Source organism: Sander vitreus, chromosome 18 (genome assembly GCF_031162955.1).
Source record: "Sander vitreus isolate 19-12246 chromosome 18, sanVit1, whole genome shotgun sequence".
NCBI classification, from domain to species: Eukaryota; Metazoa; Chordata; class Actinopteri; order Perciformes; family Percidae; genus Sander; species Sander vitreus.
Genome location: NC_135872.1, coordinates 1,280,328 through 1,305,327, shown reverse-complemented (window position 1 = coordinate 1,305,327; position 25,000 = coordinate 1,280,328). Strand labels below are relative to the sequence as shown.

Genomic DNA, 25,000 nt, shown 5'->3' with positions numbered 1-25,000 from the left:
TACACACACAGGGACGCACAGCAGCACACACACACACACATGCAGAAGATTACAAATACAAATTCTGCATTACGGTGCAGATCCTCCATCATAACAGCAATGCTCCAAGGTCCAAACGCGCCTGGCTTTTAAAGGGAATGGGAGATGATCTCTGATTGGTTGATTGCATGTTACGCCCAAAACACACCTCTGATTAATGAAGACACTAAGGTCAACCCTGTAGAACCATGACCCCGGCACACGGACCCTTTTTTCCACCGTCAAACTAGCAAAAGTGGATTAGGACACGCCCTAAACACACCTGCACCAGGTGTTCACGCCGTGACCTCACATCGTTAGAATAGGGCCCTCAGTGTATCTTCTTACCTTTTCTAACGGTGTATCATTTTAACCGTTTACTTTAGCTTTGTCTTTATAAGAGTCCACAAAAGGAAGCTCATATCTGTGAATTAGCCGTACTCGCCCCTACACCCAGAGTCCAAAATAAACTTTTTGGCCCACTGGCCAGGTTGGCAGGTAGATGAAAAAAATCCAACGGCCAAGCATATGTTTTACCAGCCAAAATATTACATTGCGTTCTCATTTTTTTGTAACATACATAACAAAACGTTGTGGTCGTGGCTGCAAGTCCTGCTGGATTACCCTCTGTTTCTCCGTGCTTACTTGGGAAAGCTGGCTGCCAAAAATTGCCCCGTACCGGGTATTAATTAGCTGGAGGTAAACGCTACCTATCAGGAAGTGACATGAGGCATGGTGTTCCAGTTATTGTGCGTGTGTCGGCCCTCCCGTGACAAAGACCAACACGCTTAAGCTAACAAAGCTGGTAGATGTAGCGTCTAAGGTGGTTGTGGTACAGCTACCACAGCTGCAACATATTTTGTATTTATTTTTTATTTATTTAACCAGGAAGAGACTCATTGAGATTAAAATCTCTTTTTCAAGAGTGTCCTGGCCAAGACAGGCAGCAGTCCAACCACACATACACACACACAATACGCAAAAACACCAAAAAACATAAAACAACTGACACAGCAAAGCTTTCAAAGTCAACCACAATCCTAAACTTCTGAAGCCAAAGGCCTTTTTCTCCAGCTCAGTTCTGACCTTTGGAACAGACAGAAGGAAAAGATCCTGGGAACCAAGAGTGTAAGTCCCGGTACTATTTACACTGATATAGGTCAGAAGGTAGGATGGAAGGAGACCTAAAATGGCCTTAGTTATAGTTTAATAGCCTTAAAATATATATGATAAACTGGTCAGGGGTAACTGCCCTGATCACCCACTCTTTGGGGAGTTTACTCTGCTCCCCTCAGGTCGCTGTTTTAGGCTGCCTATGTTGAGACCTAGACAGGGATTCTTGTATTCCTGTGGCTATTAGGAACCTGAACTCACTTGATTGACATCTCTTGAAAAATGTTATACAGTATGTGATTTGTATTTATTTATTCCTGTCCATGTTCATTATGACAGATGTACCTGTGTACTGTCCAGTTGGATTCTGTCATTGGTTTTGGGGGGATGTGTCTCCATTGATGTGTTGATGTGTGTCCTGTGTTGTTTACAATGTTGTTGGCATCTGGTGGTGTATGTGTTTTAGACATTCTGCTGCACACTAAGTATCTTTTTCTAAGGATAAATAAAGTGGAACTTGATCTTGAAGCTCCGATGTGCTGAGACGGGCCGCGTTCAGACCGCTGAAACTTTCCCTTTTTAACGATTTAAAACGTCCATTGTTTCCATTGTCAAGAGTCTTCGGCCTGAACTGAGCTTTGGAAAAAACACTTTTATGAAAGTATCTGTAGTAGTAGTGGTGGTGGTGGTGGTGGTAGTAGTAGTAGTAGTGGTGGTGGTGGTAGTGGTGGTGGTGGTAGTAGTAGTGGTGGTGGTGGTGGTAGTAGTAGTGGTGGTGGTGGTGGTAGTAGTTGTGGTGGTAGTAGTAGTAGTGGTGGTTGTTGTTGCTGTTGTAGTAGTAGTAGTGGTGGTTGTGGTGGTGGTTGTTGTAGTAGTGGTGGTTGTGGTGGTAGTGGTGGTGGTAGTAGTAGTAGTGGTGGTTGTGGTGGTGGTGGTGGTGGTAGTAGTAGTGGTGGTTGTAGTGGTGGTGGTTGTGGTAGTAGTAGTGGTAGTATTAGTAGTAGTAGTAGTAGTAGTGGTGTCTACACTGCACTGTCTTCTGTACTTCTGGTTGGACGCAAACTGCATTTTGTTGTCTCTGTACTTGTACTCTGCCCAATGACAATAAAGTTGAATCTGATCTAATCAAGCTTTAAAACAGGTTTTCCCTCCTCGCCCTTTTTAGGTAACTACCCTCGACCCCCCCACTATGGCGGGGCCCCCGGTGCCAACTACAGCGGCCCGGGCCCCGGCTTAGCCAACAGCCTGGGTTTGAACGCCAGTAGTCCCATGCACGGCCAGGGCCCGTCCACTCCGGCCGGTCGTGGCCCGGGACCCGGAGCCGGGGGCCGCCCTTACCCCGCCGGAGGAAGCACCATGGCCCCTACTTCCCCCGGCATGCCACAGCCCGCCGGGCAGGGCATGGGGCCCCCGGGGCCCAACGCCAGCAGCAAACCGCCTGAGGTCGGCCCCAACGCCGGGCCTAGTGCCAACTCCAACGCCGGGCCTAGTGCCAACTCCAACGCCGGGCCTAGTGCCAACTCCAACGCCGCCCAGAGCAGGTGAGTCTGGGAAACCAGAACTATTCCAGGACAGTTTAAACGTTTTTCATCCGTTTAAATATTCTGTCTTTTTAAATATATTTATTAATTGGTTGTTAGGATCATTATTTATCAAAGAATAGACAGAAACACTGACGTTCATCACAAAGAGCTAGTTTACAGCTCTCACAACAAAGTACAGAAAGTGACTAACGAAAGCCTTCTACAGCAGCTTTTTATGATTAAGATGAAGTCATAATATATAATAACATATCATCTCTGGTCAGGCAGGGCATGTCCTCTGCCTGCTCTGCCATCAGGAGCATCCTGTGCTTTTCACAAGGTCAATCAGTGTCTCCCAGGATTATCTCGTGAGAGCAGAAACAGTATTTTGTCTTCTCACCATGCAAACAGTTTAATATTAACAGAAGAGAAAAGAGTAGTCATCATTTTCTGACATTGGTGTACATCAGTACAAGTTCAAAATCAGCACAAATCACATTTTTCTTCGTTTTAGCTACCCAGTCAGTCACCCACCCCCCCTCCCAAACACCCACCAACTCACCACATCAGTACACATAATACGGAATAAACAGTTATCACAACACCACCTGAATGTTGTGGGGTTTTTGCTGCAACGTATTTGCTGCTTTTTTTTCTTGTTATCTTTTTTTACTCATTTGGACTGCCAGTGCCCTAGCATTTGCCTGTCCTGCCTATGCCCCGGGCCGGCCCCGTGCACTAGTCCTGGAGACAGATGCTTTCTTCCTCCTAAACCTGTAACCTCTGTAGGGCGTTAGGTCTAGAATAAGGCCCTAAGGCCTGTCAAATCTGACTCCAATTTCTTAATTCCTGCGCCTTCTTACATCAGACTTCAGTTTACCAGAACACAAGGATCAATCTGAGACGAAGAGTTCAGTTAAGCAACGTTTACTGAGTCCAGCATCTAAGTTAAAGTGCCCATATTATGAAAACTTTTTCTGGGATTTGGGGAGTTATTTTGTGTCTCTGGTGCTTCCACACACATACAGACTTAGAAAAACAACCCTCCATGCTGTTCTGAGTGAGATACGGTTTCTGAATGTGTCCTGTCTTCAGTCTCTGGGTCAGCTGGTCAACATCTGCACGGCTTTCTACGTCACTAGCTGAGACGAGGGGGCTAGGGGGCTAACCGTTAGCATGCTGGCTACAACACACTAGTTCACCATAATCTCCAAAAGAACTACTTCCATGTCCCTGTTCTGCAGGTATTCAACACAAAGGTGGAAGTGTTCCCTCGTTTAGAAGAAGTCTCCCAGCTAATCCTGCCTTGTTCTACTGAAGTTGGAGAAACAGCTAGCTAGCTCATGTAGTCCTTACCTAGCTACTGAGCATGTAGTCCTTACCTAGCTACTGAGCATGTAGTCCTTACCTAGCTACTGAGCGTGTAGTCCTTACCTAGCTACTGAGCGTGTAGTCCTTACCTAGCTACTGAGCATGTAGTCCTTACCTAGCTACTGAGCATGTAGTCCTTACCTAGCTACTGAGCATGTAGTCCTTACCTAGCTACTGAGCATGTGGTCCTTACCTAGCTACTGAGCATGTGGTCCTTACCTAGCTACTGAGCACGTAGTCCTTACCTAGCTACTGAGCGTGTAGTCCTTACCTAGCTACTGAGCGTGTAGTCCTTACCTAGCTACTGAGCGTGTAGTCCTTACCTAGCTACTGAGCATGTAGTCCTTACCTAGCTACTGAGCGTGTAGTCCTTACCTAGCTACTGAGCATGTGCGACTGCCAACAAAGATGTTCCAGCAGTGAGAGGTCTCACTCTGTAGCTAAAACAGAGACCTGAACACAGGGTGAAAAGAGGAGCTGCAGCAATGAGCAGAACAACTAAAATATGGTGTTTTCTGATAATTAAACCATGTAAACCTATTCTGATACAACCTCAAAATACAATTATGAACCTGAAAATGAGCAGAATATGAGCACTTCAGAACTCACATGTGGGTAAAACAAAAAAGATCCTAAGTTTCCCTGACCGCAGACAAAAAAATACGGAGTTCAGGTCCATTCATTCTCTCTCAAAATGTGAACCCCCTCTGACCATATCCCTAATCTTTTTATCTTCTTCCTTGATGGCGTCATCCTCTGTCTCCGGGCAGACTTCTTCAGTTCTCACACACACACACTGACCCAAGAGCCACCCCCCATGCTGTTCCACCTCTCCACCTGGTATACTAAAAAACCGTTTCTAACATACACTTTACATCCCTGAACTATAATGTAATCAAAGCTTAAGCTAACCATTTGTGTGTCCAAGTCCACATCTCATGACTACACACAACTCACATATATTACAGCTTTTATAGTGACAGTAACACATCTAGTTTCTAGAAATATTTCTACACCTCCTGCATGAGACCGGCCGAAATAGAAATAGCTGCTTGTGATCAGATCTAAACCCCGGTTTCTTGTGTGGCGTCCAGGCAGGGCAGCTACCTGGGCATGGGCCCGATGGGAGGGATGGGAGGAGGCCCGTACAGCCAGCAAACAGGCAGCAACTCTGGGAGGATGACTCCGCAGGGACCCCCCTACAACAATACATACTCAGGTAGGACTCATAGACTAACAGTAATGGCTTCTCATGTTGCTTAAAGTGCCTCCTTGACTCCTCCACTTGCCTCCCTTCCTCGCGTCTTAGACCCTCCCACCGAGGAGGTCTGACAGAGGTTGTTGTACCAGAGCTTCATTTAGAGGAGATATAGAGATCCCGCATAGAAAAACTACCTTTGGACAAACTGTTCTGTCTATCAGAAGAGGTCGTTTTTGGAACAGCATCCCAACAAACATTAGAGAATGTCCAACGTGCTGCACATTTAAAAAGCATCTTAAAAACCTTCTTAAAAGTTCCCAGTTGTGTCATCATTGTGACTAATTGTGTTGATGTAATCTGCCTGAATGTGAGCTAATGTGTTTCTTGCTTGATATTGTATATTGTCTCATTCTTTTGTGTTGTATTATCTTGTATGTTGTTGTCTTGCTGCCTCGGGACTACAGGTGAACATTAGCATTTATGCTATAAGCTGGTTCATTTACAGTCTGTACAGAAATGTTAGATTGTTCATTAATGTGGACTGTCCCGAATCAAAAAAATAATAATTAATAAATAAATAAAAATATTAATAAAATAAAAAATAAATATTAATAAATTAAAAAATAAATAAATAAATTAAAAAAATGAATAAAATAAATTAAAAAAAATGAAATTAAAAAAATAGAAATAAATAAATTAAATTAAAAAAATGAAATAAAAAATAAATATAAAAAAAATTAAAATGAATAAAATAAATTAAAAAAATTAAAAAAAATGAAATAAATTAAATTAAAAAAATGAAATAAAATAAATATAAAAAATAAAAATAAAAAAATGAATAAAATAAATTAAAAAAATGAAATAAAAAAAATAGAAATAAATAAATTAAAAAAATGAAATAAAAAATAAATATAAAAAAATGAATAAAATAAATTTAAAAAATGAAATAAAAAAAATAGAAATAAATTAATTAAAAAATTAAAAAAATGAAATAAAAAATAAATATAAAATAAATAAATAAATGAAATAAAAATAAATTAAAAAATTTTAAAAAATTAAAAATTAAATAAAAATAAATAAAAAAATTAAAATAAATAAGACGCGAGGAAATCACGGGGGGAGAGAGGAACCGAGAAAATGTGTTTTAAATAATCTCATCGTTTATCTTCCAGGCGCCATGATGATGATGATGCCAGCAGACGGGACAGGACGGGTGGAGCTCAGCTACGAACCGCCCAAGACCAAGGTGAGTCCTGTAGGCTTAGTTGACCAATCACAGTGGCTGTGTGTTCGGCCAGTCAGCACGCTCTGACAGATGCATCACTGCAGCACTGATGCAGGTTTCTCAATGGCTGTGTTGAGTTTTTGTTCAGGTTTGTGTTCGTCCCATTTTACGAAAAGACCCAGAGTGGAAGACGTTAACAACGTGACATTTACGTCTATGCTACTACGTTTGTATTTTTTAAGTGCTGTTTAAAAAGAACTGTTTTTGAAGTTTTTTTCAACTTGTGTTATTTTCTTTGATGTTTGTAAAACTGGAGTTTTTTCTCCAAAAATATTCTACCTTTTTGCGACATTTTGGATTGTTTTTTTTTTTTTTTTTTTTTTTCTAAGGTTTTAACTTTCTTGTCGTTTTATTTGACGTTTGTTTAGCTTCTTTTTGCCTTTTTTTCAAGAAGAATCTTCCCTTTCACAACGTTTTTGATGTTTTCAACCTTTGTTTTTTTTTAAACATTTTTGTGGCTTTTTTGACGTTTTTGTTGTTTTTTAACACACATCTACACACACACACACATCTACACACACACACACATCTACACACACACACACATCTACACACACACACATCTACACACACACACACACACACATCTACACACACACACACGAAATCTACACACACATCTACACACACATACACACATCTATACACACACACACATCTACACACACACACATATATACACAATCTACACCCACACACACACACACACACATCTACACACACACACACACGAAATCTACACACACATCTACACACACATCTACACACACACACACACACATCTACACACACACACACACACAATCTACACACTACACACCTACACACACACACACGTATTAACATTGTTGTTGTTGTTGTTTTTTTTGACGTATTTGTCAGGGTTTTGTTGTTTTGTAACGTTTTGGTTGTTGATTTCAGTCTCTTTGTAGCTTTTTTGGTTTCCAGCCGACAGAAACGTCCTCCCCCGCTCTAACAATCAGAAAACACAATCTGTCAGACTTTCTTCCAGGGCAGTGTAGTTGTTCCAAGCAGTACTGATGAGTTTGTTTACAGCAGCAGCATGTAGTCGTTATTTCTTCTGGCTGGCTTGGAGAGTGTTACGGAAAACCTCCAAAAATAACCGGTTGGTTCCTGCCACCCTGAGCCGCAGTTAGTGTTGTTTTGTTGGGTTTATAAAGCTGCGACTTCTCCTTCCTCGTTATCCGACAGCGAGGCGTCGGCGCTGATCACACAGAGTTACTGCAGCTCGTCTTCCAGTGTCTGCAGACCGTGTCGCTGCTCATGTTTTGGCACTTTCTGTTTTGTTCAGTAGCAGTTTGCTCACAGTTTGACGCTCCGAAGGTGAGGCATGTTTTTTCTTTCATGTCGGCTGTCGGAGAGACTTCAGATAAGATGTGAGACAACTGGGAGGAAACTTTTAAAGTGTGAAAGTCTAGAAGCTCAGTTTGGTTCTTAAAGTTCTCTCTGTTGTTGTTTTTAAAAACCCAGGATAGAGAGATGGATGGGTAGATGGATGGGTAGGTAGGTAGGTGGATGGATGGTTAGGTGGATGGATAGATGGGTGGGTGGATGGATAGGTGGGTGGGTGGATGGATAGGTAGGTGGATGGGTAGGTAAGTAGGTAGGTGGATGGATGGGTGGGTGGGTGGATGGATGGGTAGATGGGTGGGTGGATAGGGTGGGTGATGGATGGGTGGGGTGGATGGGATGGATGGGTAGGTGGGATAGATGGGTGGATGGATGGGTGGGTAGGTAGGGTAGGTGGGTGGGTAGATGGATGGATGGGTGAGTAGGTAGGTAGGTGGATGGGATGGGTGGATGGGTGGATGGGTGGGTGGGTGGGATGGGTGGGATGGGTGGGTGGATGGGTGGGATGGGTGGGTGGATGGGATGGATGGGATGGGATGGATGGGATGGGTAGGTGGGATGGGATGGGTGGATGGATGGATGGGTGGGTGGATGGATGGATGGGTGGGTGGATGGGTGGGTGGGTGGATGGATGGATGGATGGGATGGGTGGGTGGATGGATGGATGGGTAGGTGGGTGGATGGATGGATGGATGGATGGATGGGTGGGTGGGATGGGTGGATGGGTGGGATGGGTAGATGGGTGGGATGGGTGGGTGGATGGGATGGATGGGTGGGATGGATGGATGGGTAGGGTGGATGGATGGGATGGGTAGGGTGGGATGGATGGATGGATGGATGGGTGGATGGGTGGATGGGATGGGTGGATGGGATGGATGGGTGGGTGGATGGGATGGATGGGATGGGTGGGATGGGTGGATGGATGGGTGGATGGGTGGGATGGGTGGATGGATGGGTGGGTGGGTGGATGGATGGGTAGATGGGTGGGTGGATGGATGGATGGATGGATGGATAGGTAGGTAGGTGGATGGATGGGTAGATGGATGGGTAGGTAGGTAGGTAGGTGGATGGGTGGGTAGATGGATGGATGGGTAGGGTAGGGTAGGGTAGGTGGATGGGTGGGTGGATGGGATGGATGGATGGGTAGGGTAGGGTGGAGGTGGATGGGTGGGTAGATGGATGGATGGGTAGGTAAGTGGGTAGGGTGGATGGGTGGGTGGATGGATGGATGGGATAGGTAGGGTGGGTAGGGTGGATGGGTGGGATGGATGGATGGATGTGGATGGATGGGTGGATGGATGGATGGGTAGGGTAGGGTGGGTGGATGGATGGATGGATGTGTAGATGGATGGGTGGATGGATGGATAGATGGGTAGATGATTGGGTGGATGGAGGGATGGGTAGATGATTGGGTAGGATGGATGGATGGGTGGATGATTGGGTAGATGGATGGGTAGATGGGTAGATGATTGGGTAGATGGATGGATAGATGGGTGGGTGGATGGATGATTGGGTAGATGGATGGGTGGGTAGATTGGGTAGGTGGGTGGATGGATGGATGGATAGATGGATAGATGATTGGGTGGATGGAGGGATGGGTAGATGATTGGGTAGGTGGATGGATGGATGGGTAGATTGCTCGATGGATGGATGAAAAGGAAATTCTGTTTATTTCCTTTTATTTATTTAGTTGTTTAGATGTGAGATTTGTTTTTAACTTATTGTCCTGTCCACCTGCTCACAGCTGCTAAATGCTAACAGCTAACCCTTTGGCTCTGTTGTGTGTCCCAGCCCCCCGTGTCCCCCAGCGCTGCCGGTCTGTCCTCGTGTCCCGGGGAAGACGCCGATAGCATTAGCAGCTCCGCCTGGGCCAAGACGACAACCAGCTCCGTAAGTGATGCTAAGCACTAGCTTTGTGGTTCTATGTTTCAGGTTTCTACGGAGCGTAAAAGTCCATTGCATTTCAGGCCTTTATTTTATAGGACAGCTTACGGGGCATTCCCCGATCCAGTGATTCTCTGCAGGGTTGTGTGTGGGGGGGGAGTGTCAATGAAACAGCCCTTTTGTGTGACTTCCTGTTGTGTTCTTAGGGGCCTATCTTGCACCCGATGCAGCACAAAGCCCAACATAAGTGTCTTTGCTAGTTTAAGACCGTCCAGCGCCCACGTCGTTTAAACAGCAAATGCACCTGCTCCCATCTGTGGGCCATGCTGGTCTTACAGGGAGGTGTGTTCAGGTGCATTCTGGGCGTGCTGGTCTTACAGGGAGGTGTGTTCAGGTGCATTCTGGGCGTGCTAGTCTTACAGGGAGGTGTGTTCAGGTGCATTCTGGGCGTGCTAGTCTTACAGAGAGGTGTGTTCAGGTGCATTCTGGGCGTGCTGGTCTTACAGAGAGGTGTGTTCAGGTGCACTCTGGGCGTGCTGGTCTTACAGGGAGGTGTGTTCAGGTGCACTCTGGGCGTGCTGGTCTTACAGGGAGGTGTGTTCAGGTGCATTCTGGGAGTATTGCTATCTTGAGGCAGCGGGAAGTGATGGCACCACTGACCAACAAAAACCTGGTCTAAAGTCAATAACGCAGCATTTCATTGTTATTTTAACAGAGCATTAGTAAAATGCTCCTAGGCTCATGCACAGCACGTGCACACTATGCTTGTTACACACACAGGGACGCACAGCAGCACACACACACACACACACACACACACACACACACACACACACATGCAGAAGATTACAAATACAAATATTACGGTGCAGATCCTCCATCATAACAGCAATGCTCCAAGGTCCAAACGCGCCTGGCTTTTAAAGGGAATGGGAGATGATCTCTGATTGGTTGATTACATGTTACGCCCAAAACACACCTCTGATTAATGAAGACACTAAGGTCAACCCTTTAGACACATGCGACAATGACGATGTCAAACTAGCAAAAGTGGATTAGGACACGCCCTAAACGCACCTGCACCAGGCGCTTCACGCCGTGACTTAGATCCAATGTCTCGGTCTCTGCAGAAGCAGAACGCGGCCACGGTGACCAGCGAGAAGATCACCCGTCTGTACGAGATGGGCGGCGAGCCGGAGAGGAAGCTGTGGGTCGACCGCTTCCTGTCCTTCATGGAGGAGCGGGGGACGCCCGTCCCAAACCTACCGGCCGTCGGGAGGAAACCTCTGGACCTCTGCAGACTCTACCTGGCTGTCCGAGAGATTGGCGGCCTCGCCATGGTAACGCAGCTCTGTTTTGTTCTTTCCAGTGCTAAGTACATGTACTCCAGTACTGTACTCCAGTCCAAAATGTTGAGGTACTTTTCTTTTCATGCCACTTTCTACTTTTTACTCCACTACTTTAGTGTGTGTGTGATTGTGTGTGTCTCTGTGATTGTGTGTGTGTCTCTCTGTGATTGTGTGTGTCTGTCTGTGTGTGTGTGTGTGTGTGTCTGTGTGTGTGTGTCTCTGTGATTGTGTGTGTCTCTCTGTGATTGTGTTTGTGTGTCTCTCTGTGATTGTGTGTGTGTCTCTGTGATTGTGTGTGTGTGTCTCTCTGTGATTGTGTGTGTCTGTCTGTGATTGTGTGTGTCTGTGTCTCTGTGATTGTGTGTGTCTCTGTGATTGTGTGTGTCTGTGTCTCTGTGATTGTGTGTGTGTCTCTGTGATTGTGTGTGTCTGTGTGTGTGTCTCTGTGATTGTGTGTCTCTGTGATTGTGTGTGTGTCTCTGTGATTGTGTGTGTCTCTGAGTGTGTGTGTGTGTCTCTGTGATTGTGTGTGTCTGTCTGTGATTGTGTGTGTCTGTGTCTCTGTGATTGTGTGTGTGTCTCTGTGATTGTGTGTGTCTGTGTGTGTGTCTCTGTGATTGTGTGTCTCTGAGTGTGTGTGTATGTGTGTGTGTGTGTGTGTGTGTGTGTCTCTGTTATTGTGTGATTGTGTGTGTGTGTCTCTGTGATTGTGTGTCTCTGAGTGTGTGTGTGTGTCTCTGTTATTGTGTGATTGTGTGTGTCTGTGTGTGTGTCTCTGTGATTGTGTGTCTCTGAGTGTGTGTGTATGTGTGTGTGTGTGTGTGTGTGTGTCTCTGTTATTGTGTGATTGTGTGTGTGTTTGGATCCTTTCCACTTTACTTTTAATACTTTAACTACATTTTCCTGATGATCCTTACAGACTTTTACTGAAGTAACATGTTCACTGCAGTACTTGTAACAGAGTATTATTACAGTGTGGTGGAGTATTTACACAGGGTGGTATTACTACTTTTACTGCAGTAATAAAGGATCTAAATACTCCTTCCACCGCTGATTTTAGTCTCTTTTGATAAATATATTCTTTTGTTTTAGCCACATATATTCCTCTTCTTATACTTCTAATATCACAGCTGTATCAATAGCTGTCCACTGCTCCTCATACTAGGATGGGTAAAGAAATACAATTTCACTGCATTGTACTGTGTGTATGTGGCTCTTTAGTTTTGTATATACTGAACTTTGCACATCCTGCCTCTTTTTTCTTTCTTAATCTTATATAGTTATAGGTACAGTATGTGCTATTTGTTTCTGTATTTATTGTTTATTTCATATTCATGTTTAAATATGTTTATATGTATGCACTAAACCAGTAGCCTGACAAGCCAGCCCCACATCCAGATGTTGGGTCTGGGAACTCCCCATTGGCTGGGCTCAATCAGAGGGGCGGGATCAACGGTTGTCTTTCAAATTCCCTCTGCACGCAATAGGATAGCTCTACAACCAATCAGAGCAACGCAACAATCATAGTCAGTATATAATGGACCAGCAGACCCCGTGTCTCTGGACGGAGACCAGTGAAGGACATTAGAAGCTCTTTCCCGGTGATGGCTGAGCGTTACTGAGCAGCCTCCAACTGAGCTTGAAGACGTAGATGTGACGTGAGCAACCTGTCTGAAAGTTGGAAGTCTTCTGGTAGCTGTGCCAAGAGAAATCTCAATCATTCCCAATCTAGCAGAGACGGAGAGCGTAGGTATATGTAAGGAGATAACATAGACACAGGCTCATTATTGATCACTACAATGATAGTTAACATTAGTCATTACACTTAAACAGCTGATGGAAGTCCAAACTGCCTGAGAGCTTCTCCTGTACTATACGGTAACTCCTCTACTATGAGACAGGAAGTCTCGTGGTTATGACCCAATCGTTAGCCTATTGTTATAAAAACGTCTGCTACGGAGCCATAACGTGAGCTACAAGGTAATGGAGCCTTTTATACATTGTCGTGTTTCTTTAGAAATAAACAACGGACAAATAGAGTCTTTAAACGCTTCAGATGTAAAGGTATTCTCTGTCAAAGTGACGTCAGAATGAATGGCAGTCAATGGGATGCTAACGGGATGCTAACGGAGGTGATGGCTTGGTAGCATCAAAATGGCGCCATAGGAGCTAGGCTTTGTGAGGACAAGCTTACCCCCCTTGGTCGCAACTGTGCCGTCATTATGTTAAGCCCCGCCCACCGACTCTATACACGATGTGATTGGCCCGGCCAGTTTGGTTGCTAGACTGACCCTGGCTGCAAATTACATTTGCTGCTGCTAGGGGGCGTCTAGATTTCTAGGCTACTAAACCAAAGCATATCCCTAGTAAGTGCTACTCACCTGGCAACAAATGTTTTTCTGATTCTTCCTTTAGGTGAATAAGAACAAGAAGTGGAGGGAGTTGTCGTCTCTGTTGAGCGTGGGGACGTCCAGCAGCTCGGCCAGCTCCCTGAAGAAGCAGTACATCCAGTACCTGTTCGCCTACGAGTGTAAGGTAGAGCGAGGGGAGGAGCCTCCGCCTGAGGCGCTGGGCTGCGCCAGAGACCCCAAGAAACCTCCGTCACTGCAGTCCAAGATCCAGCCCCCCTCCCCAGGTTAGAAACCTGTTCTCTTCAAAGGAACACGCCGACTTATTGGGACTTCGTCTTATTCCCCGTATCCCCCAGAGTTAGATAAGTCCAGACATACCCTTCTCATCTCTGTGCGTGTTGTAACTCTGTCTGACGCCCCCACCGCTAGCCTAACTTAGCACAGATCCTGGAGGTAACTGGCTCCATCTAGCCTAGTTTAGCACAGATCCTGGAGGTAACCGGCTCCATCTAGCCTAGTTTAGCACAGATCCTGGAGGTAACCGGCTCCATCTAGCCTAGCTTAGCACAGATCCTGGAGGTAACCGGCTCCATCTAGCCTACTGCTCCCAATAAGTGACAAAATAACGCCAACATGTTCCTGTTTACATGTTGTGATTTGTAGAGTCACAGCGTGAACAAATAACAAGGTCACATGACACACAGCCATCTTCTAACCGTATACATACTGGGAACTATATTCTCAGAAGGCGAAGCACTGCTACTTCTGCTACTTAGGCGGAGGGATTTGCTCGCAGCACCTGAGAATACAGTTGGAAGATGGCTGTGTGTCATGTGACCTTGTTATTTGTTCACGCTGTGACTCTACACATCACAACATGTAAACAGGAACATGTTGGTGTTATTTATAAAACTAGGCGGGCCAAAATGTATTGTGTACCTAAATTGATATGGGCGCTGGATGTGGCCCACAGGCCTTGAGTTTGACACGTGTGGTTTAAGAAGTTATATAAATAATATATATAATAGAATTGTAAACCTCATATCTGCTACTAGAGATGTTCCGATACCGATACCAGTACCAGTATCGCCTCCCGATACTGCCTAAAATCCTGGAATCGGTATCAGGAAGTACTGGAGTTAATGCACCAATCTGATACCACGTAATAAAGCCCTAAAGAATATCTACGTTAACGTAGTTTATTTATGTTCTTTCTCCGTTATAACTGACTGACAATCTGCAGAATAACAGAAAGTTCTGGAGAGTTCATCACAATAATATCACATCCATACAGACATAGTAGTATACAGCTGTTATACATCATATCATCTATACAGGGATAGTAGTATACAGCTGTTATACATCATATCATCCATACAGGGATAGTAGTATACAGCTGTTATACATCATATCATCTATACAGGGATAGTAGTATACAGCTGTTATACATCATATCATCTATACAGAGATAGTAGTATACAGCTGTTATACATCATATCATCCATACAGGGATAGTAGTATACAGCTGTTATACATCATATCATCTATACAGAGATAGTAGTATACAGCTGTTATACATCATATCATCTATACAGAGATAGTAGTATACAGCTGTTATACATCATATCATCCATACAGAGATAGTAGTATACAGCTGTTATACATCATATCTATACAGAGATAGTAGTATACAGCTGTTATACATCATATCATCTATACAGAGATAGTAGTATACAGCTGTTATACATCATATCATCTATACAGGGTTAGTAGTATACAGCTGTTATACATCATATCATCCATACAGGGGTAGTAGTATACAGCTGTTAAAACATAATAAAATATATAACCCACTGGTATCGGATCAGTACTTGGTATCGGCTGATAAGCAAGTTCAGGTATCAGAATCGGTATTGGGAAGCAAAAAAACGGTATCGGGTCATCTCTATCTGCTACTGCTCTCTACCTTTGTAAAGCAGAATGACCCTGCAGTAATGACCTCTGCTGGTCTCCAGGAAGCTGGTGGTTCTGAAGGATCCAGTCCTTCGGTGTCCCCGTTGGTCCCGGTGTCTTGTTTTCGGTGTGACGTTACATGATGACACGTAGCCCTTGTTCTCAGCAGGTTTTCTGTCTGGTCTGTATCTCTGCAGCCAACTCGGGCTCCCTACAAGGCCCCAACACCCCTCAGTCCGAGGCCCCCGGAAACCTGAAGCCCCCGCACAGCCACGTGGGCCCCCAGCCCTCCACCCCCCACAGCCACGTGGGCCCCCAGCCTGCAAACAGGTACGGGGAAATCCGTCTAAATCACCAAAACATTTAATATTTGTAAATTCTCTTTTTATTGAGCTATAACAAGGTCCAAAGAGAGGATTCCTTTGATTTTTATTTTTTTTACGACATTTTTTTACTCTCCTTAACTATCCAAGCTTGTAAAATAAACATGTTTAACTTTCTTTCTTATTTTTTCGAAATTTTTGAGCTTTTTTTTTTTAACATTTTTTGCACTTTTTTGGACAGTTTTGATACTTCCTTTCCCGCTGTTTTTTTACCCTTTTTCCCGCCGTTTTCTACAGTTGTTTTTTTTTACGCTCGCTTCCACTATTTTATTGAGCTATAACAAGGTCCAAACAAAGGATTCCTTTGACGATTTTTTTGTTTTTGTTTGTTTCTTCTACGACATTTTTTACGGGTATTTTTTGACGACTTTTCTGTTTTTGATTAGTTTTGTTTACATTTCTGGTTCTTTTCTTTCTTACGGTTTAATCCTTGTTATAGGACTTACTCGCCTTAACTATCCAAGCTTTATGTAAAATAAACATGTTGAATCTTTAATTTTTGGGGGATTTTTGAACTTTTTTTTAACGTTTTTGTCACTTTTTTTAGACGGTGTTGACACTTTTTTTTCCCCGCCGTTTTTGATGTTTTTTTTCCCGCCGTTTATTATTATATTTATTATTTTTTGGGGCATATTAGGCCTTTATTATATAGGACAGCTGACTATGCAAAAGGGGAGAGAGAGGGGGAAGGGCCGCAGGTCAGAGTTGAACCTGCGGCCACTGCGACAAGGACTAAGCCTTTGTACATGGGGAGCACGCTCTACCAGGTGAGCTATCCAGGCGCCCATTTTCCCGCCGTTTTTGACTTTTTTATGCTCCCTTCTGCTATTTTACTGCGTTATAACAAGGTCCAAACTGATCCTTCCTATCGGACTTACTGGCCGTAATTATCCAAGCCTTCTGTAAGCCTTCTCTCTACGTTTATGTCCCCATGCTTTTGATGCTTCGTTTTCCCAACATTTTTGACACTTTATCAACGTTTTTGTCTTTTTTCCAAAGTTTCTGATGGTTTTTTCACCGTTTTCGTTGCCTTTTTCTACGTTTCGTCTCACTCAAACTAGTTCCGTGCATGTTGTGTTGTGGTAAAGTGTTTAAGGTCAGTCCTCACCCTCTGCCTTGGTTTTCCTCTCAGGAACATGGCCGGCGTCAGCGTCCTGGACCCGTTCTCTGAAGGCAGCGATCCAGCCTTCCACAACAAACGAGGCCCAGGACCCCGCGGTGCCCCCTACCAGCAGGGAGGGGGCCCCACAGACCCCTCAATGAGGATGCAGTACGATGCCAACAAAGACCCGTACAGAGGACCCAGGAAAGGTGAGTTTCCACGGTGATGGGAAAGGGACTTTGTTTAAAGGTCCTATGATATGCTGCTTTTTGGACGCTTTTATATAGACCTTAGTGGTCCCCTAATACTGTATCTGAAGTCTCTTTTATATAGACCTTAGTGGTCCCCTAATACTGTATCTGAAGTCTCTTTTATATAGACCTTAGTGGTCCCCTAATACTGTATCTGAAGTCTCTTTTATATAGGCCTTAGTGGTCCCCTAATACTGTATCTGAAGTCTCTTTTATATAGGCCTTAGTGGTCCCCTAATACTGTATCTGAAGTCTTTTATATAGACCTTAGTGGTCCCCTAATACTGTATCTGAAGTCTCTTTTATATAGACCTTAGTGGTCCCCTAATACTGTATCTGAAGTCTCTTTTATATAGACCTCAGTGGTTGAGGGTGAAGGTTGTGGGTGGGGGTGTGGCCTTGACCAACTGCCATGCTGAAGAAACAGAAATCTGTGAATTGGTACAAATGACTATTACATTTTTACCAAATTAAGCAATGTGTCTTCACCCGTACCTCTTCAGGTCCGGGGCCCGGCGAGGCCTTTGGTCCGGGTCAGATGCCCAGCGGTGCCATGCAGGACGTGTACCCCCACGGGCCGCCCTCTGGGCCTCTAACAGGGATGGACCCCAGACCCCAGTACCCCTACGGCCCCGCATACGAGCGGAGGTAAGACCATAGACAGTATATAAGAATGGACCAGCAGACCCCGTGTCTCTGGACGGAGACCAGTGAAGGACATTAGAAGCTCTTTCCCGGTGATGGCTGAGCGTTACTGAGCAGCCTCCAACTGAGCTTGAAGACGTAGATGTGACGTGAGCAACCTGTCTGAAAGTTGGAAGTCTTCTGGTAGCTGTGCCAAGAGAAATCTCAATCATTCCCAATCTAGCAGAGACGGAGAGCGTAGGTATATGTAAGGAGATAACATAGACACAGGCTCATTATTGATCACTAAAATGATAGTTAACATTAGTCATTACACTTAAACAGCTGATGGAAGTCCAAACTGCCTGAGAGCTTCTCCTGTACTATACGGTAACTCCTCTACTATGAGACAGGAAGTCTCGTGGTTATGACCCAATCGTTAGCCTATTGTTATAAAAACGTCTACTACGGAGCCATAACGTGAGCTACAAGGTAATGGAGCCTTTTATACATTGTCGTGTTTCTTTAGAAATAAACAACGGACAAATAGAGTCTTTAAACGCTTCAGATGTAAAGGTATTCTCTGTCAAAGTGACGTCAGAATGAATGGGAGTCAATGGGATGCTAACGGGAGGTGATGGCTTGGTAGCATCAAAATGGCGCCATAGGAGCTACGCGTTGTGGAGAGAGGCTTACCCCCCTTGGATTCAAAGTGTCTGAAGTTTTCTTCTGCGCTGCAGGCCGGACCATGTGCTGGGGCCGGACGGAGGCATGGCGCCCCCCGGAGGTCAGAGCAGCGTGGCTCCATCTGGGGGCGAGGCCGGCATGTACCCAGCCAACAGATACATGCAGCAGAGGTGAGATTACAGAGACTATGTTTCAGATGGAGCTTTACATTTTGTCTTAACGTGTCTAGTAAATAAAATCTGCTCCCTTCAGACACGGACATGACGGTTACGGGCAGCAGTATCCTCACAGCATGGCCTACAGTTCCCATCAGCCCCTGTACCCTCCGCAGCAGGTGAAACTTCACTTCTTACTTTACACAAGCTGAATAATGGAAGTGTCCGTCTGCAAGACAGGCCGCAAGCTGTTCCCCTCAGCGTGTGTGTGTGTGTGTGTGTGTGTGTGCAGCTCATTAAAAAAACCTGTCAATAGGCTTCATTTCTATTGGAACAAGCTGTTAAATGGCCACATTTCGGGCTTGAAAAAGAACCTTCTTCAGACAGGTTTGTTCGGAGAAATAATGCTAATAGCAGGGGAAGCTAAACCAGAGTAATGTGGAGAGGTTTCTGTCCGAAGGTCTGCACTAGAGGGTGACACGGGAATCAACTGTCGCTCCCTTCCCATCCCGAGCCCACGAAAATACTCATCCCGATTATGTGACTTCCCGGTCGACTGACGGTCAAATCACTGAGGTTGCCTCGGAAATTTAGGCTACACTATACATGCATTACCTGCAGGTCTAGGTAACAGGCATTACCTGCAGGTCTAGGTAACAGGCATTACCTGCAGGTCTAGGTAACAGGCATTACCTGCAGGTCTAGGTAACAGGCATTACCTGCAGGTCTAGGTAACAGGCATTACCTGCAGGCCCATAGGTAACAGGCATTACCTGCAGGTCTAGGTAACAGGCATTACCTGCAGGCCTAGGTAACAGGCATTACCTGCAGGTCTAGGTAACAGGCATTACCTGCAGGTCTAGGTAACAGGCATTACCTGCAGGTCTAGGTAACAGGCATTACCTGCAGGCCTATAGGTAACAGGCATTACCTGCAGGCCTATAGGTAACAGGCATTACCTGCAGGCCTATAGGCAACAGGCATTACCTGCAGGTCTAGGTAACAGGCATTACCTGCAGGCCTATAGGTAACAGGCATTACCTGCAGGCCTATAGGCAACAGGCATTACCTACAGGCCTATAGGTAACAGGCATTACCTGCAGGCCTATAGGTAACAGGCATTACCTGCAGGCCTATAGGTAACAGGCATTACCTACAGGCCTATAGGTAACGGGCATTACCTACAGGCCTATAGGTAACAGGCATTACCTACAGGCCTATAGGTAACAGGCATCACCTGCAGGCCTATAGGTAACAGGCATTACCTACAGGCCTATAGGTAACAGGCATTACCTGCAGGCCTATAGGTAACAGGCATTACCTACAGGCCTATAGGTAACAGGCATTACCTGCAGGCCTATAGGTAACAGGCATTACCTACAGGCCTATGCCATTTCATTACGTAATTCCTAACCGAGATCTTCTCACACTCAAAACACACATTTATTGATGTAGCGTAGGTTAGAAGAATGGCCGTCTGCGGCTAGCAGTAGCCAATCAACAAACGTATCGTGAGTTGTACGTGGTTCTGTTTTCTAAAACGAAATGCCTCGCAATCTTTGAGCGCCCTCACCGCATTGCAGCGTCATTTTTTAATTTAATCTCCGGCTCCGTCCCGTTGATTTCTACGCTCTATTCCGTCCCTATCACGTTACCAACCCGGTTTTTAGCTTTGTCGACAACTTCTCGTTTGGTTCTGTGTGATTTGGACAACTTCAAGTCACGCCCGTCTCTTGCAGTCTGCATACAGACCCTTCTCGAAAAATTAGACAGCCAGAGGTCACTAGCCTGGTGAGAGCGTCCTGATCTGGAGAGCTCCAGTTCTCCACTCGCAGATCAGTCTGGCATCTTGAGACAGAGAAGATTTGGAGCCGACCGACCAATCAGCGTTGGTTTGGAGGCGGGTTTAGGTGTGACGCAACGAGAAGCGACTGTTCAGTCTGAACAACGTGGCGGCTTCCACGGATGAGATGAGCGTAGCTATCGCGCAGGTTTGATCTGAAATAGAAAGTATTCCTTCATTGAAAGAAGAGCAAAAAAACAGCACTGGAGGCTTTTCTCGGAGGAAAAGATGTTGTTGCTCTTCTCCCGAGAGTTAGATATATCGTTGATCTGATTGGTTGATTTGGCCGTCCATCACCAACATAGGTGGTGATGGACAGATGGTTTATCCAATCAGCTAACCAGGATTTTCGCCCCTTCCCAAAACTTCTCCAACGGAAACTTCCCAGATGGAAATGCCGAGCAAATGAGAAGCAATCCATCTGGAGTCAGGTTATGAGGTCACAGCATCACGATGAGATATTAAACAGATTTTCTATTGTTTGTCTGCAGGGTTACAAGCGTGCGATGGAGGGTATGTATCCTCCTGCGAAGCGGCATGAGGGCGAGGCCTTCGCGGCGCAGCAGTTCGGCTCCCAGCACCCCCCCGACATGTTTGGCCTATACGGTGGAGGTGGAGGCGGAGGCAGCGGTGGGGCCTACATGGGCCCCGAGCAGCGGCAGGTGCAGGGCCAGTACCCGTATCCATACGCCCGGGAGCGGCAGCACGGCATGATGGGCCCTGGGGAGGGGCCGCAGCCCAACATGTGGCCCCCCAGGACTGACTATGCATACAGCCGGCAGGGCCAGGGGGCGGCATACCCCAGCGTGAGCAGAGGAGACGAGCAGGAGGGCCGGGCCCCGCAGGACAGCCAGTGGCCCCCCGGGCATCCAGGCCAACGCCAGCCCCCGTACCCCCACTCCTCCTCCCCCTCCATGCCCCCCCTGCCTTCCAGACAGCCCCCCTCCTCCTTCCAGGCCCTGCCCACAGCCCCAAACCACATGAGCCGCTCTCACAGCCCCTCCTTGTTCCCCCGGCCCCAGGGCGGCTCCCTGTCCCCCAACAACGCTCCCTACCTGCCCTCCATGAAGAAGCCGGGGCCCCCAGCCCCTCAGGGCCCCCCCGTCATCCACGGAGAGGTCAGCTTCCCACCCGGCTCTGTGGAGGCCACCATCCCTAAACTGAAGCCACGACGCCGGCTCACCGCCAAGGACACAGGTACGGACACACATACACACACACACACACACACACACACACACACAGACAGAGACACACACACATAGAGACACACACACACACACACACAGAGACAGAGACACACATACACACACAGAGACACACACACACACACACACAGACACACACACACACACTGATAACAAACCAACATCAGATCCAGGGTTTTTGTGGAAGACGTAGGCAACGTATTTGGGGGGGGATTTAGGGGATCGTCATCAAAACAATGTGAAGTTTTTCAATAAAAAGAAATTAATTTTCGTGGCCGGGTTGGTTCAGAGGGTAGAGCAGGCGCACATATATTTAGAGGTTTATGCCTCGACGCAGAAGGTCCAGGGTTCGAGTCCGACCTGTGAGGATTTCCTGCATGTCTCCCCCCCTCTCTCTCTCTCTCTCTCTCTCTCTCTGTCTCTCTCCCCTTTCTCACCTAGCTGTCCTGTCCATTAAAGGCGGAAAAGCCCAAACTACCACTATTATCATATCTGTGTCTAAAATGTTGGAAGGGTTAGAGCAGATAATAAATAAATAACACTCAAAAAACGTAAAGGCTAACGATGTCGACTGGGGACCAACTGCAATAGTTAGGATTTAAGAAAAGGTGAGAAAGAAACACCAGAGCAGGGGGAATGAGAGGGGGAAACGTCAGAGCAGGGGGAATGAGAGGGGGAAATGTCAGAGCAGGGGGAATGAGAGGAGGGAAACGTCAGAGCAGGGGGAATGAGAGGAGGGAAACGTCAGAGCAGGGGGAATGAGAGGAGGGAAACGCCAGAGCAGGGGGGAATGAGAGGGGGGAAACGCCAGAGCAGGGGGAATGAGAGGGGGACACGCCAGAGCAGGGGGGAATGAGAGGGGGACACGCCAGAGCAGGGGGAATGAGAGAGGGAGAACGCCAGAGCAGGGGGGAATGAGAGGGGGGACACGCCAGAGCAGGGGGGAATGAGAGGGGGGGAACACCAGAGCAGGGGGAATGAGAGGGGGGGAACACCAGAGCAGGGGGAATGAGAGGGGGGAACGTCAGAGCAGGGGGAATGAGAGGGGGGAAACGTCAGAGCAGGGGGAATGAGAGGAGGGAAACGCCAGAGCAGGAGGAATGAGAGGGGGGAACACCAGAGCAGGGGGAATGAGAGGGGGGAAAAAAATCATTTTTAAACCAAAACGTAGCAGTGTAACTGTAGCCTCAGACGCTCTGTGGTTGAAATCGTCCTATCAGGAACCCCGGAGGCGTGGCGGGTGATGATGTCACTGAAGTCCGGCCTGTTAGCGGAGAGCACCTGGGCTCTGGACACCATCAACATCCTGCTGTACGACGACAGCACCATGGGCTCCTTCAGCCTCTCACAGGTCAGAACAGACTTTTCCTTTAGTTACCAGCTAACCAACACGACATTTTGAGTGAAAACACACAGTGAGAGGGTCAAAGATTAGGATGAAAACACAGACAACAGCCACAAACTAGTGGAGGTCTGTTTCAATGTCCCCAGTGTTAGCATGGTTAGCATCACTAAGCCTCTCCTGATCGACAGGTCCTAAAGCATCCCCTGCTTTATCGTCTGTTGTAAAATAAACGGGAGCATCATTTACTAAATGACCATCATGTTGTGTTGAAGAAGACTTGAAACTAGGGATTGAGACCATCAACTCATACACCCCTGCTGGAAGTTAGAGAGAATGCAGCTTTAACGGTCCCATGGCATGAAAATGTCCCTTTATGAGGTTTTTTAACATTAATGTGAGTTCCCCCAGCCTGCCTATGGTCCCCCAGTGGCTAGAAATGGTGATAGGTGTAAACCGAGCCCTGGGTATCCTGCTCTGCCTTTGAGAAAATGAAAGCTGAGATGGGTCAATCAGGAATCTTCCCTTTATGACGTCATAAGGGGAAAGGTTACCTCCCCTTTCTCTGCTTTGTCCAACCAGAGAATTTGGCCCCCCCATGAGAAAGAGAGAGACATCATGGCTTTCAAACAAGTGAACTGGCAGCTGGTCAAGACCCTTCAGATACAGTATTAGGGGACCACTAAGGTCTATATAAAGAGACTTCAGATACAGTATTAGAGGACCACTAAGGTCTATATAAAGAGACTTCAGATACAGTATTAGGGGACCACTAAGGTCTATATAAAGAGACTTCAGATACAGTATTAGGGGACCACTAAGGTCTATATAAAGAGACTTCAGATACAGTATTAGGGGACCACTAAGGTCTATATAAAAGAGACTTCAGATACAGTATTAGGGGACCACTAAGGTCTATATAAAAGAGACTTCAGATACAGTATTAGGGGACCACTAAGGCCTATATAAAAGAGACTTCAGATACAGTATTAGGGGACCACTAAGGTCTATATAAAAGAGACTTCAGATACAGTATTAGGGGACCACTAAGGTCTATATAAAGAGACTTCAAATACAGTATTAGGGGACCACTAAGGTCTATATAAAAGAGACTTCAGATACAGTATTAGGGGACCACTAAGGTCTATATAAAGAGACTTCAGATACAGTATTAGGGGACCACTAAGGTCTATATAAAGAGACTTCAGATACAGTATTAGGGGACCAGTAAGGTCTATATACAAGCATCCAAAAAGCAGCATGTCATAGGGACCTTTTAAGGAGCTTCAGCTTTGGCTTCACTTTTAAGGCTTTTCCGGATTTTCATTATTTTTCCAGTTAATGGTTGTTGATGTTTTTGATGTTAATCAAAGGGTTAACCCGTCTTCAACAGCTGGTTGGATGAACTTTTACAGCAAACCAGATGTTAAAATGTGTTTATAATATCTGTTTTAATAATCCTCCTATCCTCCTCCTGTCCTCCTGCAGCTTCCTGGTTTCCTGGAGCTGATCGTGGAGTTTTTCCGCCGCTGCCTCATCCAGATCTTCGGCATCCTGGTAGAGTATGAGGTGGGAGCCGAGGGCCAGAGGACGCTGCTGGAACCGCTGCCCGACCCCCCCAAGGAAAAGGAGGAGGAGGAAGCGAAGGAGACGCCATCTGTCAGCCAATCAGCCGAGGCTCAAGGGACACCAAAGACAGAGGAGGGAGCGCTCGCAGCTGCAGCCGACGTTGAGATAGAGGAAGCTGTTGTAAAAGAGGAAGTGAAGGAGGAGCAAGTGGAGACCCGCCCCCAACAGGCCAGCAAGTTCGACAAGCTGCCAATCATGGTGGAGGAGGAGGGGGAGGAGTGGGAGGAGCTGGAGAGGCGCTGGGCTGAGCTGAGCCAACCAAACAGCTTCAACAGCGGCCTTCTGCACTGGAAAGCCGGGGGAGGGGACTCCACCGCTCACATTCAGACGGGAGATACCATTGATGCAGAGACGACG

At 46.2% G+C, this 25,000-nt stretch overlaps 1 protein-coding gene across 3 annotated transcripts in view; it reads left to right on the top strand.

Annotated features, from left to right (window-relative positions):
• Nucleotides 1-25,000, top strand: part of arid1b (AT-rich interactive domain 1B) — a 42,442-nt gene that overhangs the window by 12,901 nt on the left and 4,541 nt on the right. For 2 of the 3 annotated variants that reach the window (XM_078275326.1, XM_078275328.1), the window contains 14 exons: nucleotides 2,297-2,672; nucleotides 5,120-5,244; nucleotides 6,399-6,472; nucleotides 9,674-9,772; nucleotides 10,897-11,106; nucleotides 13,531-13,750; nucleotides 15,617-15,749; nucleotides 16,935-17,113; nucleotides 17,659-17,803; nucleotides 18,520-18,636; nucleotides 18,719-18,800; nucleotides 20,956-21,661; nucleotides 22,893-23,023; nucleotides 24,503-25,000. The exon at nucleotides 24,503-25,000 is cut by the window's right edge and continues 85 nt beyond it. In XM_078275326.1, coding sequence (XP_078131452.1) covers nucleotides 2,297-2,672; nucleotides 5,120-5,244; nucleotides 6,399-6,472; nucleotides 9,674-9,772; nucleotides 10,897-11,106; nucleotides 13,531-13,750; nucleotides 15,617-15,749; nucleotides 16,935-17,113; nucleotides 17,659-17,803; nucleotides 18,520-18,636; nucleotides 18,719-18,800; nucleotides 20,956-21,661; nucleotides 22,893-23,023; nucleotides 24,503-25,000 — 3,095 coding nt within the window. The remainder of the gene's footprint in view (nucleotides 1-2,296; nucleotides 2,673-5,119; nucleotides 5,245-6,398; nucleotides 6,473-9,673; nucleotides 9,773-10,896; nucleotides 11,107-13,530; nucleotides 13,751-15,616; nucleotides 15,750-16,934; nucleotides 17,114-17,658; nucleotides 17,804-18,519; nucleotides 18,637-18,718; nucleotides 18,801-20,955; nucleotides 21,662-22,892; nucleotides 23,024-24,502) is intronic. The other variant, XM_078275327.1, reaches the window with a different exon arrangement.